Source organism: Rhinatrema bivittatum, chromosome 9 (genome assembly GCF_901001135.1).
Source record: "Rhinatrema bivittatum chromosome 9, aRhiBiv1.1, whole genome shotgun sequence".
NCBI lineage: Eukaryota > Metazoa > Chordata > Amphibia > Gymnophiona > Rhinatrematidae > Rhinatrema > Rhinatrema bivittatum.
Genome location: NC_042623.1, coordinates 157,724,835 through 157,748,942, shown reverse-complemented (window position 1 = coordinate 157,748,942; position 24,108 = coordinate 157,724,835). Strand labels below are relative to the sequence as shown.

General features: G+C 47.5%; 1 protein-coding gene across 4 annotated transcripts in view; it reads left to right on the top strand.

Annotated features, from left to right (window-relative positions):
• Positions 1-24,108, top strand: part of ANKMY1 (ankyrin repeat and MYND domain containing 1) — a 278,322-nt gene that overhangs the window by 43,901 nt on the left and 210,313 nt on the right. For 3 of the 4 annotated variants that reach the window (XM_029616456.1, XM_029616458.1, XM_029616457.1), the window contains 2 exons: positions 912-1,058; positions 13,450-13,922. In XM_029616456.1, the coding sequence (XP_029472316.1) occupies positions 912-1,058; positions 13,450-13,922 (620 nt within the window). Of the gene's footprint in view, positions 1-911; positions 1,059-1,909; positions 2,027-13,449; positions 13,923-24,108 lie in introns of those variants that run through there. The other variant, XM_029616459.1, reaches the window with a different exon arrangement.

Below are 24,108 nucleotides of genomic sequence, written 5' to 3'. Positions count from 1 at the left end.
GACTTGCAAATTCTGAGGACTCTATTTACTAATCATTGTCTCCATAGATACAAAATGGGAGAAAGCCTTAATAAATAGACCCTCAAGTGTTAGCTATAGTTTTCTTCTATGCAATCTTTTGTTTATTAATATTATCACTTATAGAAAGTAAGGAACTGAGTCTCTGCAACTACTTTGCTAAGCATAATTGGAAAATGAAAAAAAATAAAAGAAACAGAACACTTGCTGTATCATGTATAATGCACCATGTATAATCATATATTTGCTTACTTACAAACAAAATGGTTCATAATGAATCATACTAGTGAGATATACTATACTTGGTGACTCTATAAATTTATAGAGATTAGCAACATTTGATCACTAGAAAGTATTAATCCACAGTCCCAAAAATAAATAAAATGAATATTATATTTATGCCACAGGCACATAGTGATATGAAAACAATTTTCAAAGAAAGTATATTGCCTCTAGCCTGCTAAAAGTACTTCCATAGCACATAACTTTTAGCCAGATTGTGAGGAGGTGTTCCTGAGTGCATGTTTAAGTTGGGAAAGGAAATTAGAATATGTACGTGACATTTTCAAAAGTATGTGTGCTATGCTAACTTTTAAAGAGAAGCCACTTGAATAGTTTCACTTAGAAAATTTTTATAGTTATACAAGCTAAAAGCACCTACATATTTTATAACCATGCAGACTCCCTCTCTCTCTGTATATACACATACATACATATATACTGTATGTATGTATGCATGTGTGTATATATATATATATATATATATATATATATATATATATATATATATATATTATATGGAAAGAGAGAGAATTTCAACTTTATGTATGGATATCCTATTTTCTCGCTCTAATTAATGCTGTCTCCATTTCTTATGCTTTGCTATATTACAGAAGTACACAGGAGAATTTTACAAGGACCATCACCATGGTAAAGGAATTTATACCTGGCCAGATGGTTCCAGATTCATTGGTTCATTTTATCTTAACCGAAAGGAAGGTTATGGAACCATGGAAGTCCACGACAAAATTTATTTTCAGGTATATAGAATCCAAACTAGCATTGTTTTTGACAATGAATGTTTGTGGTTTACAGATAAGACATCCCTATCCAGTAAAGGCATATGTTATCAGGGCTGATGCAAGAGTATTTGGTGCCCTAGGTGAACCTTTTGTCATATACCCTCTCCCCCAACTTACCTTTAGCACAGTACTCCCTCCTACCAGGGGATGTGGCTCCAGAACAGGGCTCCCCTCTTTGGTGGTTTTAGCATTGGCACAGGAAACACTGCCCCCCCCCCCCCAAAGAGTAAATAAAACCCAGGGGGTCTTGTGAGAACTCCAAACCACCTCCCCCACACCACTTGTAGTGATAGCCCCAAGGCACTAAAAGCCTAAAAAAAAAATGTGCACAGTGATGGCCCTTCTGCCTTTCCCAATCCCATTCTTTTAAAACAATTGCCCCTCTCCTGGCCTCCAAACCCTCCCTTAGGCACCCGTTCTGTCCCATTCTCACCTGACCGTATATCACATGATAGGGGCATAAGTTGAAATGCTGATAGAACCATTTTAAGTTTTAAAGAGTAGGACCCAAAGCCTAGGGATGCTCCTGGCTCCAGTAGGCCACCAAGGGTACTAAGGTACTACCGATAGGGGGTGGAACTAGGTTAGGGGGCTCTGGAAGCCTATGGGTGGGTTTAGAGGCCAGGAGGAGGTACTTGTTTCAAAGCGGCAGAGTCTGGGAAAGGAAGCAGTTGTCACAATATGACTTTTAATACATTTTTTTAACTTTTTAATGATTTTTGGCCACCTCTAGAGACGGTGGTGGTGGTGGGGGGACAAGAGGTCTCATCAGCCCTAGCATTTTTTTTTACTTTTTTTGGACCACTCAGGCCCTTTAAGAAACAGCCAAGGGAGCATTGGTATCCTGATGTGCTTGGTGACAGTTAGATACAGCTCCTGAGTTGCAGCTAACTTTTATGAAAATAATGCAGTTTGAGATTTTTCAGGTAAGCCACAATATTTTAATTGTATGAAATTGTCTAGTAATGAGCTGCTTTGCATGCAGATTAGCTCATTAACATTTTGGTGTTATTTGGAGTAAAATAACATGTGGTATTTAAAATAACAGGCATTATCATTGTATAAAGGCATTTATTAAGCGGTAAATACCTTATGCGTCTTAATAAGTGTACACCGTAGACTGAATTTTGAAATCTATGCACGCTATTTTCCTTTAACATTTTCTGCACTAAAATGCAGGTACTTGCTCTGTACTTGCAGCACTTATCTGTTGCGTTCGTGCCTATTCTCGTCCTCGCTCCACCCTCTCTATCTTATGGCGACTCCCTTCGGGTCTGACGGACAGATGCTGCCGCGGCTTCTCGCCATTTTCTTCCTGGAATCCCCGGTCTGGCCTGACGCCACGGATCCGCCATGTTCCTGATGACGTAAGGGCGCGCGTGCGCGCGCGCTCCAGACTTTGTGCTGGTGGGGGCGTGAACCTCGGGGGCGTCCCCCATGGTGACGTCATCCGCTTCCAACATAAAAGGTCTTTGATTGCTACTTCGAATTGAGTTAGCAAGGATAAGGGTAGGAACCCCTTCCTAGCAACTCTCGGGGAATCCTTCCTCGTAACTCTGCCTCTACAAACTCACCTAGGGGTACCCGCTACTCGGGGGCCCCACTCTCTCTCTTCTTGATTTCAGATTGCTGGACGGGATCCGGTACTCGCTCCTCGAGGGCCTACGTTCCCGAATACTCAGAAGACTCCTATTGCCTTGAGGCGATCGCAGACGTGAACACAGTGAGTCCTATTACAGACAGGAACCGGTACTCGCTCCAAGAGGGCCCATGTTCCTAATCTCTAAAACTCCCTTCAGTCTAAGACGTTATCGCAGGTACGGAGATCGTGAGTTATCATTGCAGATAGGAACCGGTACTCGCTCCATGAGGGCCTATGTTCCTAATACCTTTCTCAGACTCTCTTCTTCCTCAGAAGATATCGCATACCTATATCTTATGGATTACTATTACAGATTAACAGATAGGAACCAGTACTCATTCCACGAGGGCCTATGTTCCTAAACCTCTCCTAGCCTCTCTTCTATTCCAGAAGCCATCCCGTACACAGTTATTGTGAGTTCTATTTCAGACTGCCTATAGGAACCAGTACTCTCCTGCGGCTCCTGTTCCTGAATACTGAAGACTCTCTGTTGCATAGAAGACATTACAGATATCTACAATTGTGAGTGTATCATCTACCACTGGTTATGTCCAGCATACCCTGTCTACTCACTACCTATAGTCTCTCCTTACAGCTCAGCAACTCAGAGATCGTAGTTCCAGTATCAGAGGGACTTCAGCCCTGCCGGGCGCATCAGCTCACTACTGCCACCTCTGGTGGTCCTATTTCCAGTCTAATAAATAACTATCTGTCAAGCCGATACAGTAAGGGCGCGTAAGAAAAAGTGCGGCAGTGCCGGGTGCCCGCTCATTTGTCGCGCGCACAGTTCGGATCACATAGCGCTCGATACAGTATTTAAATGGCATGCAAATGCAAGCCGCGTCCAAAGTGCGTCCATGAAGAGCAATCCATTTTACTGTATAGAGCGCTATACAGCGCCTATACAGTATCCTGGGTGCGCTGGTACCTGTCATTTTAAATGTCATTTCAAATGACATTTGAAATGACAGGTACCAGGAAGTGGATGGTTCTCCTACGCTCGGGCATCGGGGATTGCCAGTCCTCTCTCCCCTCCTCCTGAGGCGCCCACCGCAGCTCCCCTGCCTCCCGGGGGCAGCTGGCGGCGAAAGCGGCTTCCAGCAGCCCCACCAGTGAAGGTGCATGATCGCACGTCCAATTTGGGCGCTCAAGCAGCGAAGACGCATGAGCGCACACCATGACTTCGGACGTCCATCCGGGCGCTCAGGTCACGGCGTGCACTCATGCGCCTTCGCTGCTTGAGCGCCCAAATTGGACGTGCGATCATGCACCTTCACCGGTGGGGCTGCTGGAAGCCGCTTTCGCCGCCGGCTGCCCCCGGGAGGCAGGGGAGCCGCGGTGGGCGCCTCAGGAGGAGGGGAGAGAGGACTGGGGCTGCTGGAAGCACGCAGTAAGTTTACTTTTGTTACAATTTCTATTTGCTTTAATAACGTCGAGTCGATTTTCGCCCCGCGCCTTGCTTCGGGAGGGGGGGAGAGAGGACTGGAGCTACTGGAAGCATGCAGTAAGTTTACTTTTGTTACAATTTCTATTTGCTTTAATAACATGTTGAGTCGATTTTTGCCCTGCGCCTTGCTTTGGGAGGGGGGAGGAAAGAGGACTGGCAATCCCCGATGCCCGAGCGTAGGAGAACCAGGCCCGAGCGTAGGAGAACCAGGCCACACCATGTTACTCACTTGCTCCAACCCACCCACTTATTTGACCGGAGCCTGCCTATTGCTGTCACATCCCTCTAACGCCAGGGTCAGGGTAGGCGGTAAATTAATGGGTTAAAGACGCGGCAAAACAGTTGGTTAAAAAGGTGATAATCGGGCCGCCCGTTACTGTATGGGTGGGAAAGCAAATGTTGCTTACCTGATGTAACAGGTGTTCTCACAGGACAGCAGGATGTTAGTCCTCACAAATGGGTGACATCGAGGATGGAGCCCACCACGGAAAACTTCTGTCAAAGTTTAAACAGAACTTTGACTGGCCCCTACTGGGCATGCCCAGCAAGGCACTGACCCTGCAGCCAGCAGGGGTCTCCCTTCAGTCTGATTTTCAAAGCTACAGGCAGTGCCTAGAAAGTAAAAACAAAACGAACCCAACACCGCGGGGTGGCGGGCGGGTTTCGTGAGGACTAACATCCTGCTGTCCTGTGAGAACACCTGTTACATCAGGTAAGCAACATTTGCTTTCTCACAGGACAAGCAGGATGGTTGTCCTCACAAATGGGTGAGTACCGAGCTGAGGATGTCCTGACTTGCACCAAATGCACCCAACGACGTGCAACAGGCAGTACAAGTGGGGTGGAATTTGGGAAAGGGCATCCGCACCCTACCGGGAAGGTGGAAGGGTGTTGGTACATCAGGTTGGAAAAAGGTTACGCAAGACAGATTGGCCGAAGATGGAGTCCTGTCTTCCAGCTTTGTCCAAACAATAGTGGGCTGCAAAGGTATGGAGAGAACTCCAGGTTTGCAGCCCTGCAGATGTCAGGAAGCGGCACCGATCGAAGGTGTGCCACTGACGTAGCCATGGCCCTCACAGAGTGTGCTTTGACACGGTCTTGGAAAGGAATGCCAGCCTGCTCATAGCAGAAAGAAATGCAGTCCGCCAACCAGGAGGAAAGAGCCTGCTTACCCACAGGTTGTCCTAACTTGTTAGGATGGAAAGAGACGAATAATTGAGTGCTCTTCCTGTGAGAAACTGTACGGTCTAGGTAAAAGGCTAGAGCTCGTTTACAGTCTAGGGTATGCAGGGTCTGTTCTCCAGAGTTGGAGTGGGGCCTGGGAAAAAAGATAGGTAGTATGATGGATTGATTGATATGAAACTCAGAAACTACCTTAGGTAAAAATTTAGGGTGAGTGCGGAGTACCGCCCGGTCCTGCAGGAGTTTAGTGTAAGGCGGATAGGTAACTAGGGCCTGTAATTCACTAACCCTGCGAGCTGAAGTGATAGCCAAAAGGAATAACACTTTCCATGTGAGATACTTTAACTCACAGGAGTGCAGAGGTTCGAAAGGAGGTTTCATTAGACGACCAAGAACCAGATTAAGGTCCCAGGATGGGGCCGGAGGCCGTAAGGGTGGCTTCAGATGGAGCAAGCCTTTAAGAAAACGTGTTACTAGGGGTTGTACTGAAATAGGGACACCCTGTACACCTTTATGGAAGGCGGCTACCGCACTGACATGCATCCTAATGGAAGAGGTTTTAAGACCTGATTCAGAGAGATGCCATAAATAGTCCAAGAATTTGGAAATTGGACAGGAAAGGGGATCAAGGGACTGAGAAGTGCACCATGATGTGTACCTTTTCCATTTGTATGAGTAAGACTTTCTTGTGGAAGGCTTTCGTGAAGCTATCAGGACTCGAGAAACGGAATCTGAAAGGTTGAAAGGCTGAAGGACTAACCTTTCAACATCCATGCCGTCAGGGACAAGGCTTGGAGGTTGGGATGGAGGAGGCATCCGTCGTTTTGAGTGAGCAGATGCGGGTCCTTTCCCAGAGGAATGTGCCTGCGGATGGAGAGATCCTGGAGTATTGGAAACCATACTTGGCGTGGCCAGTAAGGTGCTATCAGGATCATGGTTCCTCCGTCCTGGCGTAGCTTCACGAGAGTCTTTGACACAAGAGGAAGTGGGGGGAATGCGTAGAGCAGACCGGTTGTCCACTTGAGGGAGAATGCATCCCTCGGCCGAGAGTTCTGGCTCCGAATGAGAGAGCAGTAATCGTCCACTTTGTGGTTCTGAGGGGACGCAAAGAGGTCTATGCGGGGAGAACCCCACTTGTGAAACAGAGAGGTCGCTATCAGAGGATCGAGTGACCACTCGTGCGGTCGGAAGACACGGCTCAGCCGGTCTGCCAATACATTGTCTACTCCCGGCAGGTAAGTGGCCCTGAGGTACATAGAGTGGGAGAGGGCTTCCGCCCAGATCTGCGCAGCTTCCTGACACAGAAGGAAGGAGCCTGTGCCTCCCTGCTTGTTTATGTACCACATGGCCACTTGGTTGTCCGTCTGGATTAAGATTATCTGATGAAAGAGATGATCTTTGAAAGTGCGGAGCGCATAGCGGATTGCTCGAAGTTCCAGGAAATTGATCTGGTGTTCGGCTTCCTCGTTGGACCATAACCCTTGGGTTTGAAAATTGTCCACATGGGCCCCCCAACCGATGTGGGAAGCGTCGGTGGTTAGGATAACTTGCGGATCCGGTGGAAGAAAGGGTAAGCCCTGAAGGAGGTTGACCTGAGTCGTCCACCAAGTTAAGGATAGGCGCAGCGCTTGTGTGACTGTGATTATGGAGGACAGAGGCTGAAAAGCTTGAATCCATTGTTGTCGTAGAGTCCATTGTGTTACTCTCATGGCTAGTCTGGTCATGGGAGTGACTTGAACCGAGGATGCCATGTGTCCTAGGAGAACTAGGAATTGGCGAGCTGTGGCAGTGTCTTGAGACTGGAGCTGGTGAGCTAGGGACATGAGAGTTTGGACCCGTTGTAGCGGAAGGTAGGCCTTTGCCTGTAAGGTGTCCAAGTCTGCCCCAATGAAAGATAAGGTTTGAGATGGGACGAAGCAAGATTTCTCGTAATTGACAAGAAACCCTAAGGAAAGGAGTGTGTTGATTGTCAATTGTAGGGAGGACCGGGCAATCTGAGGGGTGGAGGCCCTGATCAGCCAGTCGTCCAGATAGGGGTATACGTGGACACCTTCCTTCCTGAGGAATGCTGCTACAACTACGAGGCATTTGGTGAAGACCCGTGGAGCAGATGCCAGACCGAAAGGCAGTACTCGGTATTGATAATGGTCGCGGCCTACGAGAAACCGCAGATATTTGCGATGGGATTGTGTTATCGCAATATGGGTATAAGCTTCCTTGAGGTCGAGGGAGCATAGCCAATCCCCTTTCTGCAGCAGAGGGAGTAACGTGCCCAGGGTTACCATCTTGAATTTTTCTTTTTGAAGGTACTTGTTGAGGGCTCGAAGGTCTAAAATTGGACGTAGCCCTCCTGATTTCTTTGGAATTAGGAAGTATCTGGAATAGAATCCCTTGCCTCGTTGAGAGGGAGGAACGAGTTCTATAGCATTTGATTGCAGAAGAAGAGAAACTTCCTGTTGTAATTGAGCCAAATGGCTGGATAGACTCCACGCTTGAAGCGGCGGGGAGTCTGCCGGAAGAGTTATGAAATTGAGGTGGTAACCCTGTGCGATAATCGCCAGCACCCACTGGTCTGAGGTAATCCGTATCCAATGCTGTAGAAAGTGGCACAGACGACCCCCTACAGGGATGTGGGGGAGTGGGATATGGCATGTGCTCCGAGTCGGGAAGTCAAAGGCCTGCCGCAGGCCCGGGGGGTGGGGCTACAGCAGGTCTTTGTTTCCGAGGTTGGCGTGGCTGAGGTCTGGTGGAGGATCGAGCCGGACGAGGCCTAGTCGACGGAGGGTAATAACGACGTGGCCGAAAGAATGACTTTTTGGAGTCCTTCTTAGGTGGTGGTTTGGAGGATACCTCAGATGGAACAGACGAAAGTTGTTTCAACGTCTCGTGGTGATCCTTCAATTCCGCCACAATTTGTTGAATCTGTTCTCCGAACAGATTATCCCCTAAGCAGGGTAAATCGGCTAGACGATCCTGAACCTCTGGGCGAAGGTTGGATGATTTTAACCAAGCCCAACGTCTGGCTGAGATGGCAGTAGCTGAGACTTTCGTGGAAGCATCGAAGATATCGTAGGCCGTTCGGATCTCGTGCTTCCCAGCTTCAAATCCTTTGTGAAGGAGGGCTTGAAGCTGTGGCTGGTATTGGTCCGGTAAGGTGTCAGCGTAGTCCTGCATTTGTTTAAGGATAGCTCTGTTGTACTGAGTCATATAAAGTTGGTATGAAGCTATACGAGATATCAACATAGCCCCATGATACACTTTCCTTCCCACACTATCAAGAAATTGGTTGTCCTTGATAGGGGGAGTGGAAGAGTGTGGCTTTAAACGCTTGGCTTTCTTTTGCGCAGACTCAACTACAACAGAGCGATGATCCAGTTGAGACTTCTGAAATCCTGGTGCTGACTGAACGAGGTAGGTTGAGTCAGCTTTTTTATTGACTGGTGACACAGATGAAGGTGATTCCCAGTTTTTCTTTAAAAGATCCAGAAATACTTGGTGAATGGGGATGGAAGCGATGATCTTGGGGGCATCCAGAAATTGGAGCAGCTCCATCATTTGGTGCCTGTCATCGGTCTCAGATTGCAGCTGAAAAGGCACAACTTCTGACATCTCCTTTACAAAATTTATAAAGGAGAGATCTTCAGGAGGAGATCGTTTTCTACTCTCTGTAGGAGATGGTGGGGATGGTAAATCTGTATCTGAAGATGAATCATCACCCCAGGTATCATAAGGATCATGTAAGGTTTGCTGTCCTGAAGGACCTGGTAGAGGATCCAAAGGCATCGATGGAACCGGTGCTGCAAGCGGAACAGTGAACGGCATCGAGGGCTTCGGGGCCACCGATGGAATCGGTGCCGATCTTGGAATCGATGGAGCCGAAGGATAAATCGGTGGAAAGGTATGTGAAGGCACCGATGGAACGACACCGGACGGAGGAATCCGGAACGGTGTTTCTCCTGTCGATGAATGTCCTTCCGGAGATGATGGTGTAGTCGGTGCTAATGAAATCACCGATGGAAGGGCGCGCATAAGTGCCTCCATACGATTTAGTATCGGTGCCAACGCTTCCACTATAGGCTCGGTGGTCGGTTCCATCCTCGGTGGCAGAGTCGGTGCTGAGGTCGGTGCCTGAGGCGGTGCCGGAATCGGTGCCGGAGGCGGTGCCGGTGGAGGCTGGAATCTTCGCATCGCATTCTCGATGGCCTCCTGGACCAGCCGGTCCAGTTCTGCCCGGAGACCAGGGGTAAGCATACCCGGCTCGACGGGAGAGGGAGGCTGAGGCAGGGCCGGAGGGACCACCGTAACCGGTGGGATCACGGCCCCCGCACCCCGGGAGGGTGAGGGTTTCCTCGGTGCCTGCGAACGAGACGTGGACGGTGCCAGGTCCGACCGAGGCTTTTTCTTCGGTGGCTCGGCCTGTTCAGAGGTCGATGGTTGCGGATCCTCGACGGGCCGAGACTTGTGCCGTCGATGGCGATGCTTATCCTTCCGATCTCCTCGGTCATCCGGGGAGGGGACAGGAGTCGACGGCCGAGAAGTCATCGATGGTGGACGGTCACCGGCGGGTTGGCGATGGTGGTGCAACTTCGACGGTGCCGGTTCCGATGACGTCGATGCTATCGATGGCATTGGGGTGGGTGCATGGAAGAGGAGCCCCATCTTCTCCATCCTGGCCTTGCGACCCTTAGGTGTCATTAAGGCACATTTGGTGCAAGTCAGGACATCATGCTCACTACCCAAACATAAAACACAAACCCTATGGGGGTCAGTGATGGACATAGTCCGGGTACAATCCGGACATCGACGGAACCCCGTCGCCATGGCTTAAGGCCAAATTTAGGCGCGGGCTCAGTAAGTTCCCACAGGCCTCAAGGGCCAAAATCGACGGCCGCCGATTAAAAAAGGGAAAAAACTTACCGGTTTCCGCGAAAGTGACAAAAATTTGTCGAAGGGAGACCCCTGAGGGGCAAATTTTCTTCGGATAGAAAAATACCGAATTCCTGTCAGGAACGTGGTAAGAGAGCTCCTTTCACCGCGTGGCAACTGCTGCGCGGAAAAAAGAAGACTGAAGGGAGACCCCTGCTGGCTGCAGGGTCAGTGCCTTGCTGGGCATGCCCAGTAGGGGCCAGTCAAAGTTCTGTTTAAACTTTGACAGAAGTTTTCCGTGGTGGGCTCCATCCTCGATGTCACCCATTTGTGAGGACAACCATCCTGCTTGTCCTGTGAGAATAGCTAATCCGATCGTTTACATCTCATATACATGCCGCGGGCGGAAAGGGATACGTGTCGATTTAAAGAAGCGGTAAAGATTGGTAAAAACGGATCGTGAATCGCGGGTTAGACTTACGCGGCCAAATTGTGGGTAGAAAGCGGGTTAGAAACAGGGTAACCGCGGCCGCGCTTTACCGTATCGGCCTGTGTGTTTGTCTCAGTACTCCAGCCTAGCCGGTGGTCCCTCTCAGGATCTCCACTTGAGGGCGCTGTCATCTGCCATCGGCCCAGGGATTCACTATTTCTACTAAGTGTTACTCCTCACACTAATAGAGCGGTATTATCATCTGCCACTCTGTGGGAGCCAACCCACATCAGACCATTACTCCTCTCTTTGCGGAAGCTGATCCATATCAGATCCCCCCCCCCCCCCCCCCCCCCCACCGTGGGGATCATACAGGTTGCTGGCTCATCTTTCTACGGGAACAAAGCATATAGTTTGCTACTCCTCCACTCTGGGGGAAATTGGTAAACTCCTCCTCCTACAGGAGCCAAGCCTATCAGATTGCTATCTCCGTCCCTTGGGAGGAGCTGATCGCTACCAGACCGCTCACTCCGCCCTCCTGGTGGGGTGAGCGCTATCATTATCAAAGCAAAACTAAACACGTAAATTTGCTTTGATTATTGGGTAAAAAGTACTTGTGGTATTTTCACCAGTGTGGGCAGTTAGATTATAAGCATACCTTGAGATTGACCTAGCCAGGAAACAGTACTAAAAAAACATATCCTAATGTCTACAGCAATCAGATTATGAGAAATTACAAAATCAACCATTCCCTGTTCGTACCCAGATCAGTCCAGACACCTGGTTTTGCCTCCCTGCCTGCAGATGAAGACTGAGAAAGTTTCATTGACATTGTAGATAACCCAGTATGCCACCTAAAGGCCCTTAGTATTTCTGTCTCCAGCAGAATGGTAGATGGTGCAAAACCTGCAGTCTGGAGAGAGAGAAAAAACATTAAAAGACAAGAACATTTTTGGATCCTCCGAGGGGGTTGTGAGTCCTGGTATGGCCACCCCCTGGTTTGAGGCGGACGAGCTCTTTTGGTTCAGTTTACCTTGATTTGCTTCCTTTTTCCTCGTACTTTTCTTCAAAATGCTCACACGAAGAGAAAAGCGAAACTGAGAGGGGTGACTTGTAGTTCTCCCTCCTTGGACCCTATGCAGCCCTGCATCGAGGGATTGTTCACCAACCATGTGGTTCAAACGCTGAGAGACGCGGTCGCTGGAGGAGGGGTGGTAGAGCGAGCACCCTCCCCCCTGACCCTGGATACCACACTCAGACCCGGCGAGCCGAACAAACCAGCTTCTCATTGTTATGAGGGAATCGAGATTCCGGCGACGGCAGAGACACCCCCCGGAGGTAGGATGGGGAGTTTCTGGGCAGTCGCAATGGCAGATATCCCCGGCTGAGAATGGGGGACTTCACGTCTCGGATGGGACGAGTCCTCTAACGAAAGAGGACAGAATTGATCTAGTCCCATTCGAAGTGGTAAGATCTACTGTGTCGTCTACAATAACTGACCAAGGTACGAGGATGGGAGCAGGCAGTAGTGTGGGCTTGGGAAAGGTCCTTCCAAACACTCTGGGGCCTGAATTAAGCCGAATGACTGTGGAAGGCTTATGGACTGTGTTAAAGTCTGTTGAAATTTCTCTATCAGCATTATCTCAAGTGGCAGTGGAAACTAAAAATCAAGTTTTGGTTAACACTAATTTGATAACAACATATAACTTAAAATTAGAAGACATGGGCCAACGAATTTCAGCTGTGGAAAATGTCCAATAGAATTTGGTTAAGACTGAGTTAATCCATAATAAAAGATTGGAAAACATGGAAAATGCCCTGAGAGCACAGAACTTAAGAATTTTAAACTTCCCTGTGGTTAATCTTGTCTCTCCCTTGGAACTTTTCAAGAAGTATATTCAACAAGTATTAAAACTCCCTGAGGCTGCAATGCCTGTCATTACAAAAATGTATTACTTTCCTCAGTCTATACAAGCAAATCAAGCAGCCCAAGAGGGTTTAGTACTACCATCTATATCTTTGGATATATCAAGAATTTTGGAGTTATCCCAGGAAGAGGAGATTATACAGAGATCTTTACTAGTATCATTTGCCTTCCTGATGGATCGTAATAACATTTTGAAACAATTTTTTTGAAACAGGCAGTCATTCTTTGGCCAGAAACTCTGGAAATTTCCTGATCTGGTAAAGGTTAAACAGTCTAGAAGGAAACATTTTTTGTCCATGAGACCTGAAGTGTTACAAATGGGAGCTAAATTTGATTTACGCTACCCATGTAAGTGCTGTGTTAACTATCAGAATATAAAATATGTTTTCTTTGAAACCAACCAGCTCAGAGCTTTTTTGGATGGTCACTCTCAAAGGGTTCCCGCTGCTGGTTTGACATCATGATAAAACTACATACCTATTGGCGTCATTAGTGAACTTTAAAGTACTATTTCTCTTTAGTTTTTGCTTGTAATCTGTTCAGCCTCTTCTCTAATATTTCCTATATTGTGGTACATGGTTAAATATGTCATTAATAATTTGCGATATAAATATGTAATTTAAATTCTGTTATTATTATAACTTATGCACCAATATTACTTAAACAAGTTCTTCTTGTGAGAAATGTAAAAGTTTTGAAAAAAATAAATAAAATAAACTTTCTTACAACGCCAAATAATTGGCCTACAAATATGCCTTTAGTGGGGACTGAGTTCCATAAAACTAAGGCAAAGAAGCTGAAGGTCTGACAAATAGGATTAAGCATTAAAACCATGTTTTTGTGTTCTTTCCAAAGGGTCTGTACGAGGCTGATGAGCGGTTTGGACCTGGAATTGAGACCCATGAAGATGGCTCTAAAGATGTTGGGCTTTGGTTTGGTGATCATCTAATTAAATTGTGTACTGAAGTTCCAGGATCTTTTTCTCTTCGAGAGTACCCAGAATATGCTCACTTTTTGGATGATAGTGCACCGCAAATGCCACTTGATGATCTCATAACTTCTGAAACTCCAACTGGGACTGACCCTTTTATGTACAATTTCAAGGAACTTTTGTTAAATGACAGTTACACATTGCCTGAGAATATATATCTATACTCGTCTAATGTGGAACACCTCCCACTGACATCCTCTTTGCGCAAAGAGTTTGACTCCCTTTTTTTTCAGGAGGATGAACATAAAATAGCAGATGAAGAAGAGGATGTACAATATGTAATTAATAATCAGACCCCTTTGATGATTAAAATGCAGAAGCACATTCACAAACACAGGTAGATATTCATTTTATTTTGCTCTTCTTATGCTGCACTTTTACCTGTCAATAAGTGTTACCTTAACAGCAGTGCTTGGCATTTATCTCCTTAGGCTATGGTCTGCCTCAGAAGGCGCCTACTCCATGCCCAAAGAACAGAGATATTGTTTTACAATTTATTATAATTCATATCAGGAAAGGTTTTCAAGACAAAATGCTAATCCTGCAAAGATCTTGCACTTGCCAACGTATCAAAAAAAAAAAATGCTTATCAGTCCAGGCTGTGATATAAAAAGGGACCATTTAGTGTAGCATTTGGTGATATATTTTCATGGACTACAACAAAAGATATGTTTTGCACTTTTTATATTTTACATCATGTGGGTAGTTTTCAAAGCCATTGAAGTGCATAAAACCTGCTTTTAAGTGTGTAACTAGCAGTTCTAAAATTGACCTGGGATCAGTGCACATAAGAGTACATGCAAAACCAGGTTTCAAGCACACGTGCACTGAGGAGAGGCATTCTGGGCGATATACAATGTATACACAAAGGTTGCTATTCAGCATCACTTAGCCTGATAAGTAGGGACTTATCTGGCTAAGTGGTGACATCTGAATATTCAGCCCCTTTCAGAGGCTGCCACTTAGCCAAATAACTACTTATTCAACGAAGCATTTAGCCGGCTAAATAGTGAACAGGATGGGGGCATAACAGGGAGGAGTTACTTATCCCACTAATTTAGGTGATATTCATACTTATCCAGCTAAGCCCTAGATTTACTAAGCTGTGATATGGTGATATTGCAAGTTAAATATAATATAAAGCTCATTAAATGATGTTTATCACTCTATATCACCATATAGCGGCACTATCGCATGATATAGCAGATTTCTTCCCCCTATAGAAATAAGCTTCTTTGCATGTATACAATTTCCTAATACATGCGAAGCAGCTTGTACATAGGCAATACAATGCTAATAAAATAATTCGGCTGACTTTGAAAAAAGTCAGCCTCGTTATTTTATAGCATTTGAGGGAGGTGTAGTTAATTTCATGAGAGAGCATCGGGCTGCTAACGAAGGGACCCCAGTGCTCCCACAGGAAAATGAAAAGGCCAAGGTGCCCAATACACAAAGGCCAAATAAAATCACCCCAGGGGTTGTTGGCGAACCCCACCACCTACCAAAGTGGCATTGGCTCCCCCCAGAAATGAAGAAAATCCCCATATATTACACATGCAGTGATGGTTCTATCCCTTCCCCCATCAAAGCCAAAAAGCCCCATTGCCACAAAGTAGGCTCTCCCCCACCAGTCCATTCCTAACCCCCCCTTCCAAAAATGATAAAATCCATGGTGTTTAGTGTCCACATCCCCCCCCCCCCCCCCCCGATTGTCTAGGGAGGGCAGGTGGCCGCCACCCCTAACCCCTATACCTCGAAAAGGTGATTTGCCAGCTAGGGACCTGGGGCACCCTCTAGCCCTGGGCCCAGTCAGTGCCATTTTGCTGATGTGATAGGGGCAAGATCAGATTGGCACCGTTTTGAAAAATGGCATCAATTGCGCCCAGGGCTAGGGGGAGCCCTGGACCCACAGCTGGATATCGAAGACACTTTTTTGAGGTTACTGCGGTACCTGCAGGTATTTGTATTTGTTGATCACTTATGGAAAAACCCTAAGCGATATACATAATCACATACATAATAAAACAAGAAATCAAACTTAAACTGGACAACATAAATAATCACTACTTTTATGCATTAGGACAATCACAAAGATTGTTATCGACTAATCTGCAAGCCGGGAGATGTTATCTTTGTAAAAAATCAAGCAAAAGCCAAATCCAGCAGCAAGGATTTGAGGAATGTTTTGAAATTTTTCGTACAATCCACGAGTCTTAATGCTTCGGATATTGTATTCCAGATAATAGGTGCAGCCACAGAAAATGACACACTCTTGTTACAGCCAGTTGCAGTACTCTAAGGGTACCTCAAGGAGGCCTCTTTGTTGGGATTGCAGAGTCTGTGTTGGTTGATAGATCCAGAGCAAAAAGTTTATCCATGTGAGAAGGTTGACACTAAGCAGTTTGTGAGTAATGAACTGAATCCGAAACTATACTGGCAGCCATTGAAGCTGTAGCAGGTCAGAGTAAATGATCTTTCCCTATACGTACCAGGATCAGTCCAGACTGCTGGGTTGTGTCTCCCTTCCAGCAGATGGAGTCAGAGAAGAAAACTGAAAGGCACCCCCCTCTTAGTCCGGTGTGCCACCTGCAATCCTTCAATATTTCTCTGACTCCAGCAGATGAAGGATGACAGAACCTGTGGTCCTGATCCTATAAAAAAAAAACAACCCCAAAAAACAAACATTTAAAATTGATTAGTAGTTACAGTTATAGGACAGAAATCTTTTTGGTGACCTTGGCTAGATCAACAATTAAAAAAAAAAAAAAAAAAAAAGGACAAAGAAGGAAGAGTAAAGTTCTTCAGGAGTGCAAGTCCTCCCAAGGGGGTTCAGATCCTTCAGAACCCTTGGTAGTAGGCTCTCGGGGCAAGAACTCCAGCCTTGCCTAATTCCCGGAGTGTTTTCCTTGTAGCCCGGTGAGTAGGGGGATTAACCAGTGGGCCGGTCCCTCCCCCTAACAACCCAGAGACGTGCATATTCCTGGTGGCAGCCCCTGTCGATTAGCTCAGACCCAGGGATGTTTTGTTTTTCCTTCCCCTGGTTGATTAAGAGCGTTTAAAAAAAAAAACAAAACACCAGTCGGCAGCCATCCCGGGTCTCAGCAGGAGATATTTTAAATATCTATTTTTGGTTTTACTCAGTGTGACTCGCTATTACATGCTGCGTGAATTGCGGTGCTCTGCCTGTGGGGACGGCCTCTGCTCCCTATGTATTCCCAGGGGAGAGGATCCGTCAGAAATGCCTTTAGAGGACAGAAGAGCACTTACTACGTGGTCGCAAAGTGCAGGCAGGGCTCTTCAGGTTTCCAGTGGTCGGCCTGCCTCGTTTCCGATCAGCACGGGAACGGCAGCCATTTTGGCTCCTCCTGTCTCTCAGACAGTGCACAGCTGGGGGGGAGAGGATTTGCCGCCACAGCTTTCTCCACCCAGTTTGAGTCCTGTGAGGCCTTCGGATTTAATTACTGATTCTCCTCCCCTCCCGTGTCTCCCCCTGGGGGGGTGGGGGTCTTAAAGCGGCAGCATCCTTTTTCCTCTCAATTTGTGCTTTTGTTGCACAAAGCCTATATGGAGGCAGAGGCTGATTTAAATTTGCAGTAATCTCCTCCGCCGAAGGTGCCTAAGCCTGCTGAGGGTCCAGACACCCCTAGGGTCTGAGCGGTTGGTGCGATACCGGATCTGGCGGTGCCGCCGCTCATTGACCCCTCAGATGCCGTGTCACAGGATCCTCCTGCAGTGGACCCAACTGATGACGTTGATAAATCCACTTCGCTGGAAGGGGATGATCCGAGAGTGCTCCGCGTGTTTCGCAGGGAGGAGTTGGACCCTTTGATCCCACATGTGGTTTCAGAGCTGGATATTCAGGCTCTGCAGCCGGTAGCTAAGCCTTCCTCGGGGGATCCTGTGCTGTTGGGTCTTAGGGCGCCCCCTAGCACTTTTCCTTTTCATCTGATGCTCTTACAGCTTATGACCTGAGAATGGGACGCACCGGACGCCAGCCTGCGGGTCAGTAGGGCTATGGAAAAGCTCTACCCGCTTCCGGAAGAATCGTTGGATCTTCTTAGGATCCCTAAGGTGGACGCAACCATCTTGGCAATCGCCAAGCACACTACGATCCCAGTAACAGGGGCAGCGGCGCTTAAGGATCTCTAGGATAGAAGGTTGGAGGTTCTACTTAACTGGATTTTTGAAATGTCAGCGCTCGACATTCGCGTGGCTGTCTGTAGTAGTCTCATGCAGAGAGTGACCCTTAGATGGGTACAGCAGTTGCTCACGGCTCAAGAACTTCCGCCGGCGGAGACAGAACAGGTGGAACATATGGAGGCGGCGGTGGCTTACACTGCGGACGCCTTGTATGATCTCCTCCGCACCTCTTCGCGTACGATGTCCATGGCAGTGTTGGCCAGGAGGCTTTCTCTGGCTGCGGAATTGGTCCACCGTTGTCTCTTCTAAATCTCAGTTGGGTTCCTTCCCGTTTAAAAGCAAGCTTCTGTTTGGCGATGATCTTGAACAGCTTATTAAGTCCTTAGGGGACAATAAAGTGTATAAGCTGCCGAGGACAAGCCTAGATCCTCTAGGACCTTTGGTTCCTTTCGGGGTCATTTTCGGGGACAGCATCAGTTTCATCCGGGCAGAAACTCATCTTTTGCTCCTCGACAGTCGTCAACGAGGTCTCAGACTTGGGCTCATTCCTTTCGAGGCCGTTGGCCAGCTCGCGATGGAGCCTCCCAGGGCTTCTCCAGCAACAAGTCTGCCCAATGAAGGTGCGCCTGCTCATTCCTCCGTTCTTGAGATTGGAGGTCGTCTCTCTCTGTTTTGCGAGGAATGGGTCAAAATCACTTCAGATCAGTGGGTTCTCAACATCATAGAACATGGCTACGCTTTAGATTTTTCTCACCCGCTAAGAGACCTTTTTCTGGTGTCCCTTTGCAGATCTTGGGCAAAGCAGCTGGTGGTAGACCAAACCTTGTATCGCTTGAAAGCCGTGGGAGCCATTGTTCCAGTTCCGCCGTCCGAGCATCGGACAGGCTGATACTCCATATATTTTGTGGTTCCAAAGAAGGAGGGCTCCTTCCGTCCAATCTTAGACCTGAAGAAAGTGAACAGGGCACTTTGGGTGCCTCATTTTCACATGGAGACTTTGTGGTCAGTCATTGTGGCCGTCCACAAAGGAGAATTTTTGGCCTCATTGGATCTGATGGAGGCTTACCTTCACATATAGGAATCCAGGAGCATCTTCAGAGGTTTCTGCGATTTAAGATCAGGGGCGAGCATTACCAGTTCCGAGTGCTTCCCTTCGGGTTGGCAACGGCTCCCCGCGTCTTCACCAAGGTGATGGTAGTGGTGGCAGCGGCCCTCATGAGAGAAGGGATCTTGGTTCATCCCTATTTGGGATGACTGGCTCATTCGGGTGAAGACAGAAGAACTTTGCATGAAAGCCCTGCGTTCGGTTCTGCAGCGTCTTCACTCTCTTGGCTGGATCAACAACTTCTCCAAGAGCCACTTGATTCTGTCCCAAGTGTTGGACTTCTTAGGAGCCCGGTTCGACACAGCTATCGGCAAGGTTTTTCTCCGGCAGGAGCAGATAGACAAGCTGACGGATCAGATCCAGCGTTTGTTGGACCTATCAATTCCCAAAGTGTGGGACTATTTGCAAGTTCTTGGCTCCATGGCGTCTACTCTGGAATTGGTCCTCTGGGCTTTTGCACATATGAGACCTTTGCAGAGGGCATTACTTTCCTGCTGGGAGCCCAAGTCAGAGGAGTTTCAATTACCCTTGCAGCTCATGGACCCCACCAGATCCAGCCTAGAATGGTGGTTGGTTTCCGAACATTTGCTGCGCTGGGTAGACTCGGAGAACCCCCAGTGGGTAATTGTGATGACGGATGCCAGCCTCTCTGGTTGGGGAGCAGTTTGCCAATCACGGTCGGCGCAAGGTCAGTGGACATGTCAGGAGGCGAAGTGGTCCATCAATCGTTTGGAAACGAGAGTGCTACGCCTCACGCTGCACGCCTTTCTTCCGCTCGTCCGACACCAGTCGGTACAAGTTCTGTCTGACAATGTGACGACTGTGGCATATAACAATCGTCAAGGGGGCATGTGAAGTTGGCCAGTGGCCGTGGAAGCGGATGAGCTGATGGTCTGGGCGGAATGCAATTTGACGATTGGCAGCGTCTCACATAGCCGGCAGTGACAACATGCAGGCAGATTTTCTCAGTTGCCAGCAGTTAGATCCTGGAGAGTGGGAGCTGTCCGAGGAAGCAATGCACCTCCTGACTCATCGGTGGGGAGTTCCCCATCTGGATCTGATGGCAACTCATCAGAATGCGAAGGCGGCTCACTTCTTCAGTTGCAGGCAAGAGCACGGGGCGGAAGGAGTAGATGCCCTGGTCCTTCCGTGGCCCTGCGATGTCCTGCTCTGTCTTTCCCCCTTGGCCGTTAATGGACAAAGTCCTAAGTAGAATAGAAGCCCACCCGGGGTCGGTCATCCTCGTGGCCGCGGAGGCCATGGTTCGCAGACCTGGTCAACTTGGCGGTGGACGGTCTTTTGCATCTCAGTCATATTCCGCATCTACTTTGACAGGGTCCAGTATTTTTCAATCAGGCGGATCACTTCTGTCTAGCGGCTTGGCTTATGAAAGGAGACAGTTGAGGAAGAAGGGTTATCTGGATTCAGTTATTTCCACCCTCTTAAGAGCGCGCAAAACTTCCACTTCGCTCACATATGTACGTGTCTGGAAGGTTTTCCATTCAGGGTGTAGCGGCTTGGGAGTTTCGCTGTGGCGAGCCACTATTGGGCAAATTCTGGCTTTCTTACAAGAGGGGTACAAGTAGCCGCTCTGGGTCCTTTAAGAGGGAAAGTTGACGGTGCATTTCTGGCGACCCACCCGGATGCGGCACGATTTTTGAGGGGTGCCAAGCATCTTAATCCTCCTGTTCGTCCAGTCTGTCCTTCTTGGAGTCTGAATCTGGTTCTCCAGGGTTTGTGCGGTCCTCCGTTTGAGCCTCTCAGGTGGGCCACATTAAAGGAGTTAACGCTCAAGGCTGTTTTTCTCGTGGCTATCTGTTCGGCCAGGCAGATATCTGAGCTTCAGGTGTTATCCTGCAGGGAACCGTTTTTGCAGATTTCAGAGTCTGGGATCTCGCTAAGAACCATACCCTCATTTCTACCGAAGGTCATGTCTGCTTTTCATCTGAATCAATCAGTGGAGTTGCCAGCTTTCCCAGATCTAGATCGGAACTCTCCTCAGGCTCACGATTTGCGGAAATTGGATGTCCGATGGGTCCTCCTTTGGTATTTGGAGGTGACTAATGATTTTCGGTTGTCGGATCATCTTTTTGTCCTATGGAGCGGTCCTAAGAGAGGATGTCAGGCATCTGAGACTAGCATTGTCCGTTGGTTGAAGGAAGCTATAGCTTCGGCTTACCTATGTCACGGACGGCCAGTGCCGGATGGTCTGAAAGCTCATTCGATCAAATCACAGGCGGCATCCTGGGCAGAGACCAGTGTATTTCACCACAGGAGATTTGCCGAGCAGCTACTTGGAAGACCTTACACACTTTTGCTAAGCATTACCGTTTGGACGTCCGAGCTCTGGATGTCAACTCTTTTGGTAGCAGTATGTTTCGAGTGGGACTCTCCGGGTCCCACCCCATTTAGGGCAGCTTGGGTACATCCCAGCGGTCTGGACTGATCCTGGTACGTACAGTGAAAGGAAAATTGGTCCTTATCTGCTAATTTTCGTTCCTGTGGTACCAAGGATCAGTCCAGACGCCCGCCCGGGGTATTCTGTTCTGGAGAGTCCGCTCGGTGTTTTTGATTATTTTTTCTGCAGAATATAAAGATATCGCAATGGTTCAACAAGAAATGTTCAAGTCAGCACTCCATAGTTTTTCCACGGTTTATTGTTCAAATTGCTTTGTTGGTCTAGCTATTGGTTGTTAAAATTCTTCATTTTGCTTTGATATTGATTATACTGAAGGATCTCAGGTGGCACACCGGCCTAAGAGGGGGTGCCTTTCAGTTTTCTTCTCTGACTCCATCTGCTGGAAGGGAGACACAACTCAGAGGTCTGGACTGATCCTTGGTACTACAGGAACGAAAATTAGCAGGTAAGGACCAATTTTCCTTTTTTTTTTCCACTTTGAAGTGCCTTAAAGGCAGAATATCAATCAAATAGATAACAGACACCAGGGATTTTCTAATATTTGGAAGGGGGGGGGGAGAGAGATGGACTTGGGGGCTGGGGGTAAAACTGTCATGAATGGCTACACCTAGAAGTGCAGCGCGTATAAAAATGTGTAACTGGGCTTTAGGCTCTATAATTGAAAGAAAACAAATGATTTTGGTGCACAGATTGATGCTCTCTAATAAGTTTAAGACAATAATTCCTGCATTTTGTCTATTTATTTCAATGTTTTGCTGGTACTGTGACAACAGTGGTTTCTTTATTGTTAGCATTAAATGATTATCAAATACAGAAAAACAAGACCCTTGGTACTTGGTGATTCAGGACGAAAAAAAGTACCTACCAAAAATCTAAAATAACCACAATAAAATGTGTACTATCAAGTGCTCTTGAAAACAAACAAATTAAGGGGTAGATTTTCCACTTGTGTGCGCTGCATCCATGTGCGTGCGCACACTTGGATGCTCTGATTTTCTACCATGCGCTCGGAAAATCCGTGGGCCAATTCATGCGTGTATGTGCGGGTGGCGTGCACAAGGGGGGGGAACTATAGCAGTTCCTGCGCGGTGACGCATTCTGGCCTTCCCCAGTTCCTTCCCAGTCCACTACAATTAAGGATCGGACTGGGAGGGAACTTTCCTACCCCCTTCCTAACGTTCCTCCCTCTTCCCCTCTCCTCCAGACCCCCTAACCCTACCTTTTTTTTTCTTTTTTTTTTTTTTTGTTTTGCAACTTACTTCAGCTCCCGAGCTGAAGTAAGTTGAGTCTCCGGGACAGCGAACAATGGCGCTGTCCCGGCCCGCCCGTGCCCCGTCCCTTCCCACCCAGAACACGCTCCCCGGCCCACCTCTTCCAGGAAGCCTGGCACTTGTGCGCGTACCAGCTTTTACGTGTGTGGCCGGGCCTCTTGGAAAATTCGCCCGGCGCGTGCAAGGCCAGAGTTTATGCGTGCAGGCAGCTTAAAATCCACCCCCTTAGAAAACAGAGGCTCCAAGATGGCGTCGGAGCACTAGCTGTGTGAGCGTGGGCAGATTTCCTTTGCTAATTTTCCTTGGATTTTCTTGCTTACGATGCCCCATTCGGCCAGAAAACGGCGGGCGAAGGAGAGAACCATCCCTGGGGAGCCCCCCGAGACGCCGAAAACTGGCCCTATGGACGCCCACGTCCTAAGAGGTATTTTACCTTCGGGGAGCGAGCCGCAGGCGATTGGAACCGAAATGGAGGAAGCGTGTTCCCCGCCGGACTCAGAAACCACCTTGTCCCCGATGGTGAGGGAGGCTCCGAGAAATCCGGCGTCGCTGCGTGATCCAGAGAGAGACCCGGTAGACCCCCAGGCCGAAGTAGCCGGAGGATCTGCTCGGACAGGGAGTCTTGATCTGGAAGTAACCGGCAATGAAGAACACCTTGAGGGGCTTGGCGCGGATATCGGCATTCCAGACAGAGGCTTAGAGAGTCCGAGTACACCGGGAATTTCATCAACTCCATGACAGAAGTTTAAAAATTCCTCCTTTTTCACTACCAAAACCTGATATGATATCGTTGGAAACAATTTGGGAAGCTATGGAGAAGCTTGGAAATTTGGTTATTGAACGAACAGAACCTATTGTATCAACAGTACAGGGTCATGAGACTCGTGTTAAAATGTTAGAGAACACGGTTAAAGTCTTGCATCAACATCATTTGGAAAAAACACCGTTATTAGAATCCATTAAGGTTAAACATGACCTAATGGTTAGAGACAATCTGGCGCTGTTAAGTAAAATTGAAAATTTGGAGAATTCTTTAAAAAATAAAAACTTGTGCCTGGTAAATTTCCCAAAAGTTCCACATATTTTGCCCAGAGATATGTTCAACAGATATCTTCAAGACATATTAAAAGTGAGACAAGAACAGATGCCACCAGTAGTTCGTATGTTCTATATTACAGCGAAAGAAACAAGAAAAAGTGAAATCGATAGAATATCTGAGAGGGATAAGATGGAATCCTCGGGAGCAATAGGAGGAGAAAAAGAAATAGGAATTGGGCTTAACCTCACTGATTTTTTGGAAACTTCTGATCAAGCTCAGGCTGAGCCAGCGACATTGATAGTAACATTTGCTATGGAAATGGACAAAGAATGGTTATTGAAACTATTTTTTAAAAATCGTTCTGAAAAATTTATGGGAATGCAAATTAGAATGTTCCCTGACGTTTCTAAAACCACCCAAAAGAAACGAAGGCAATTCCTGATATTAAGACCTCAAGTGTTACAAATAGGAGCAACATTTATGTTAAACTTTCCGTGCAAGTGTTATGTTAAATTTAAAGAAAAATCTTATTTGTTTTACACTCCCTCA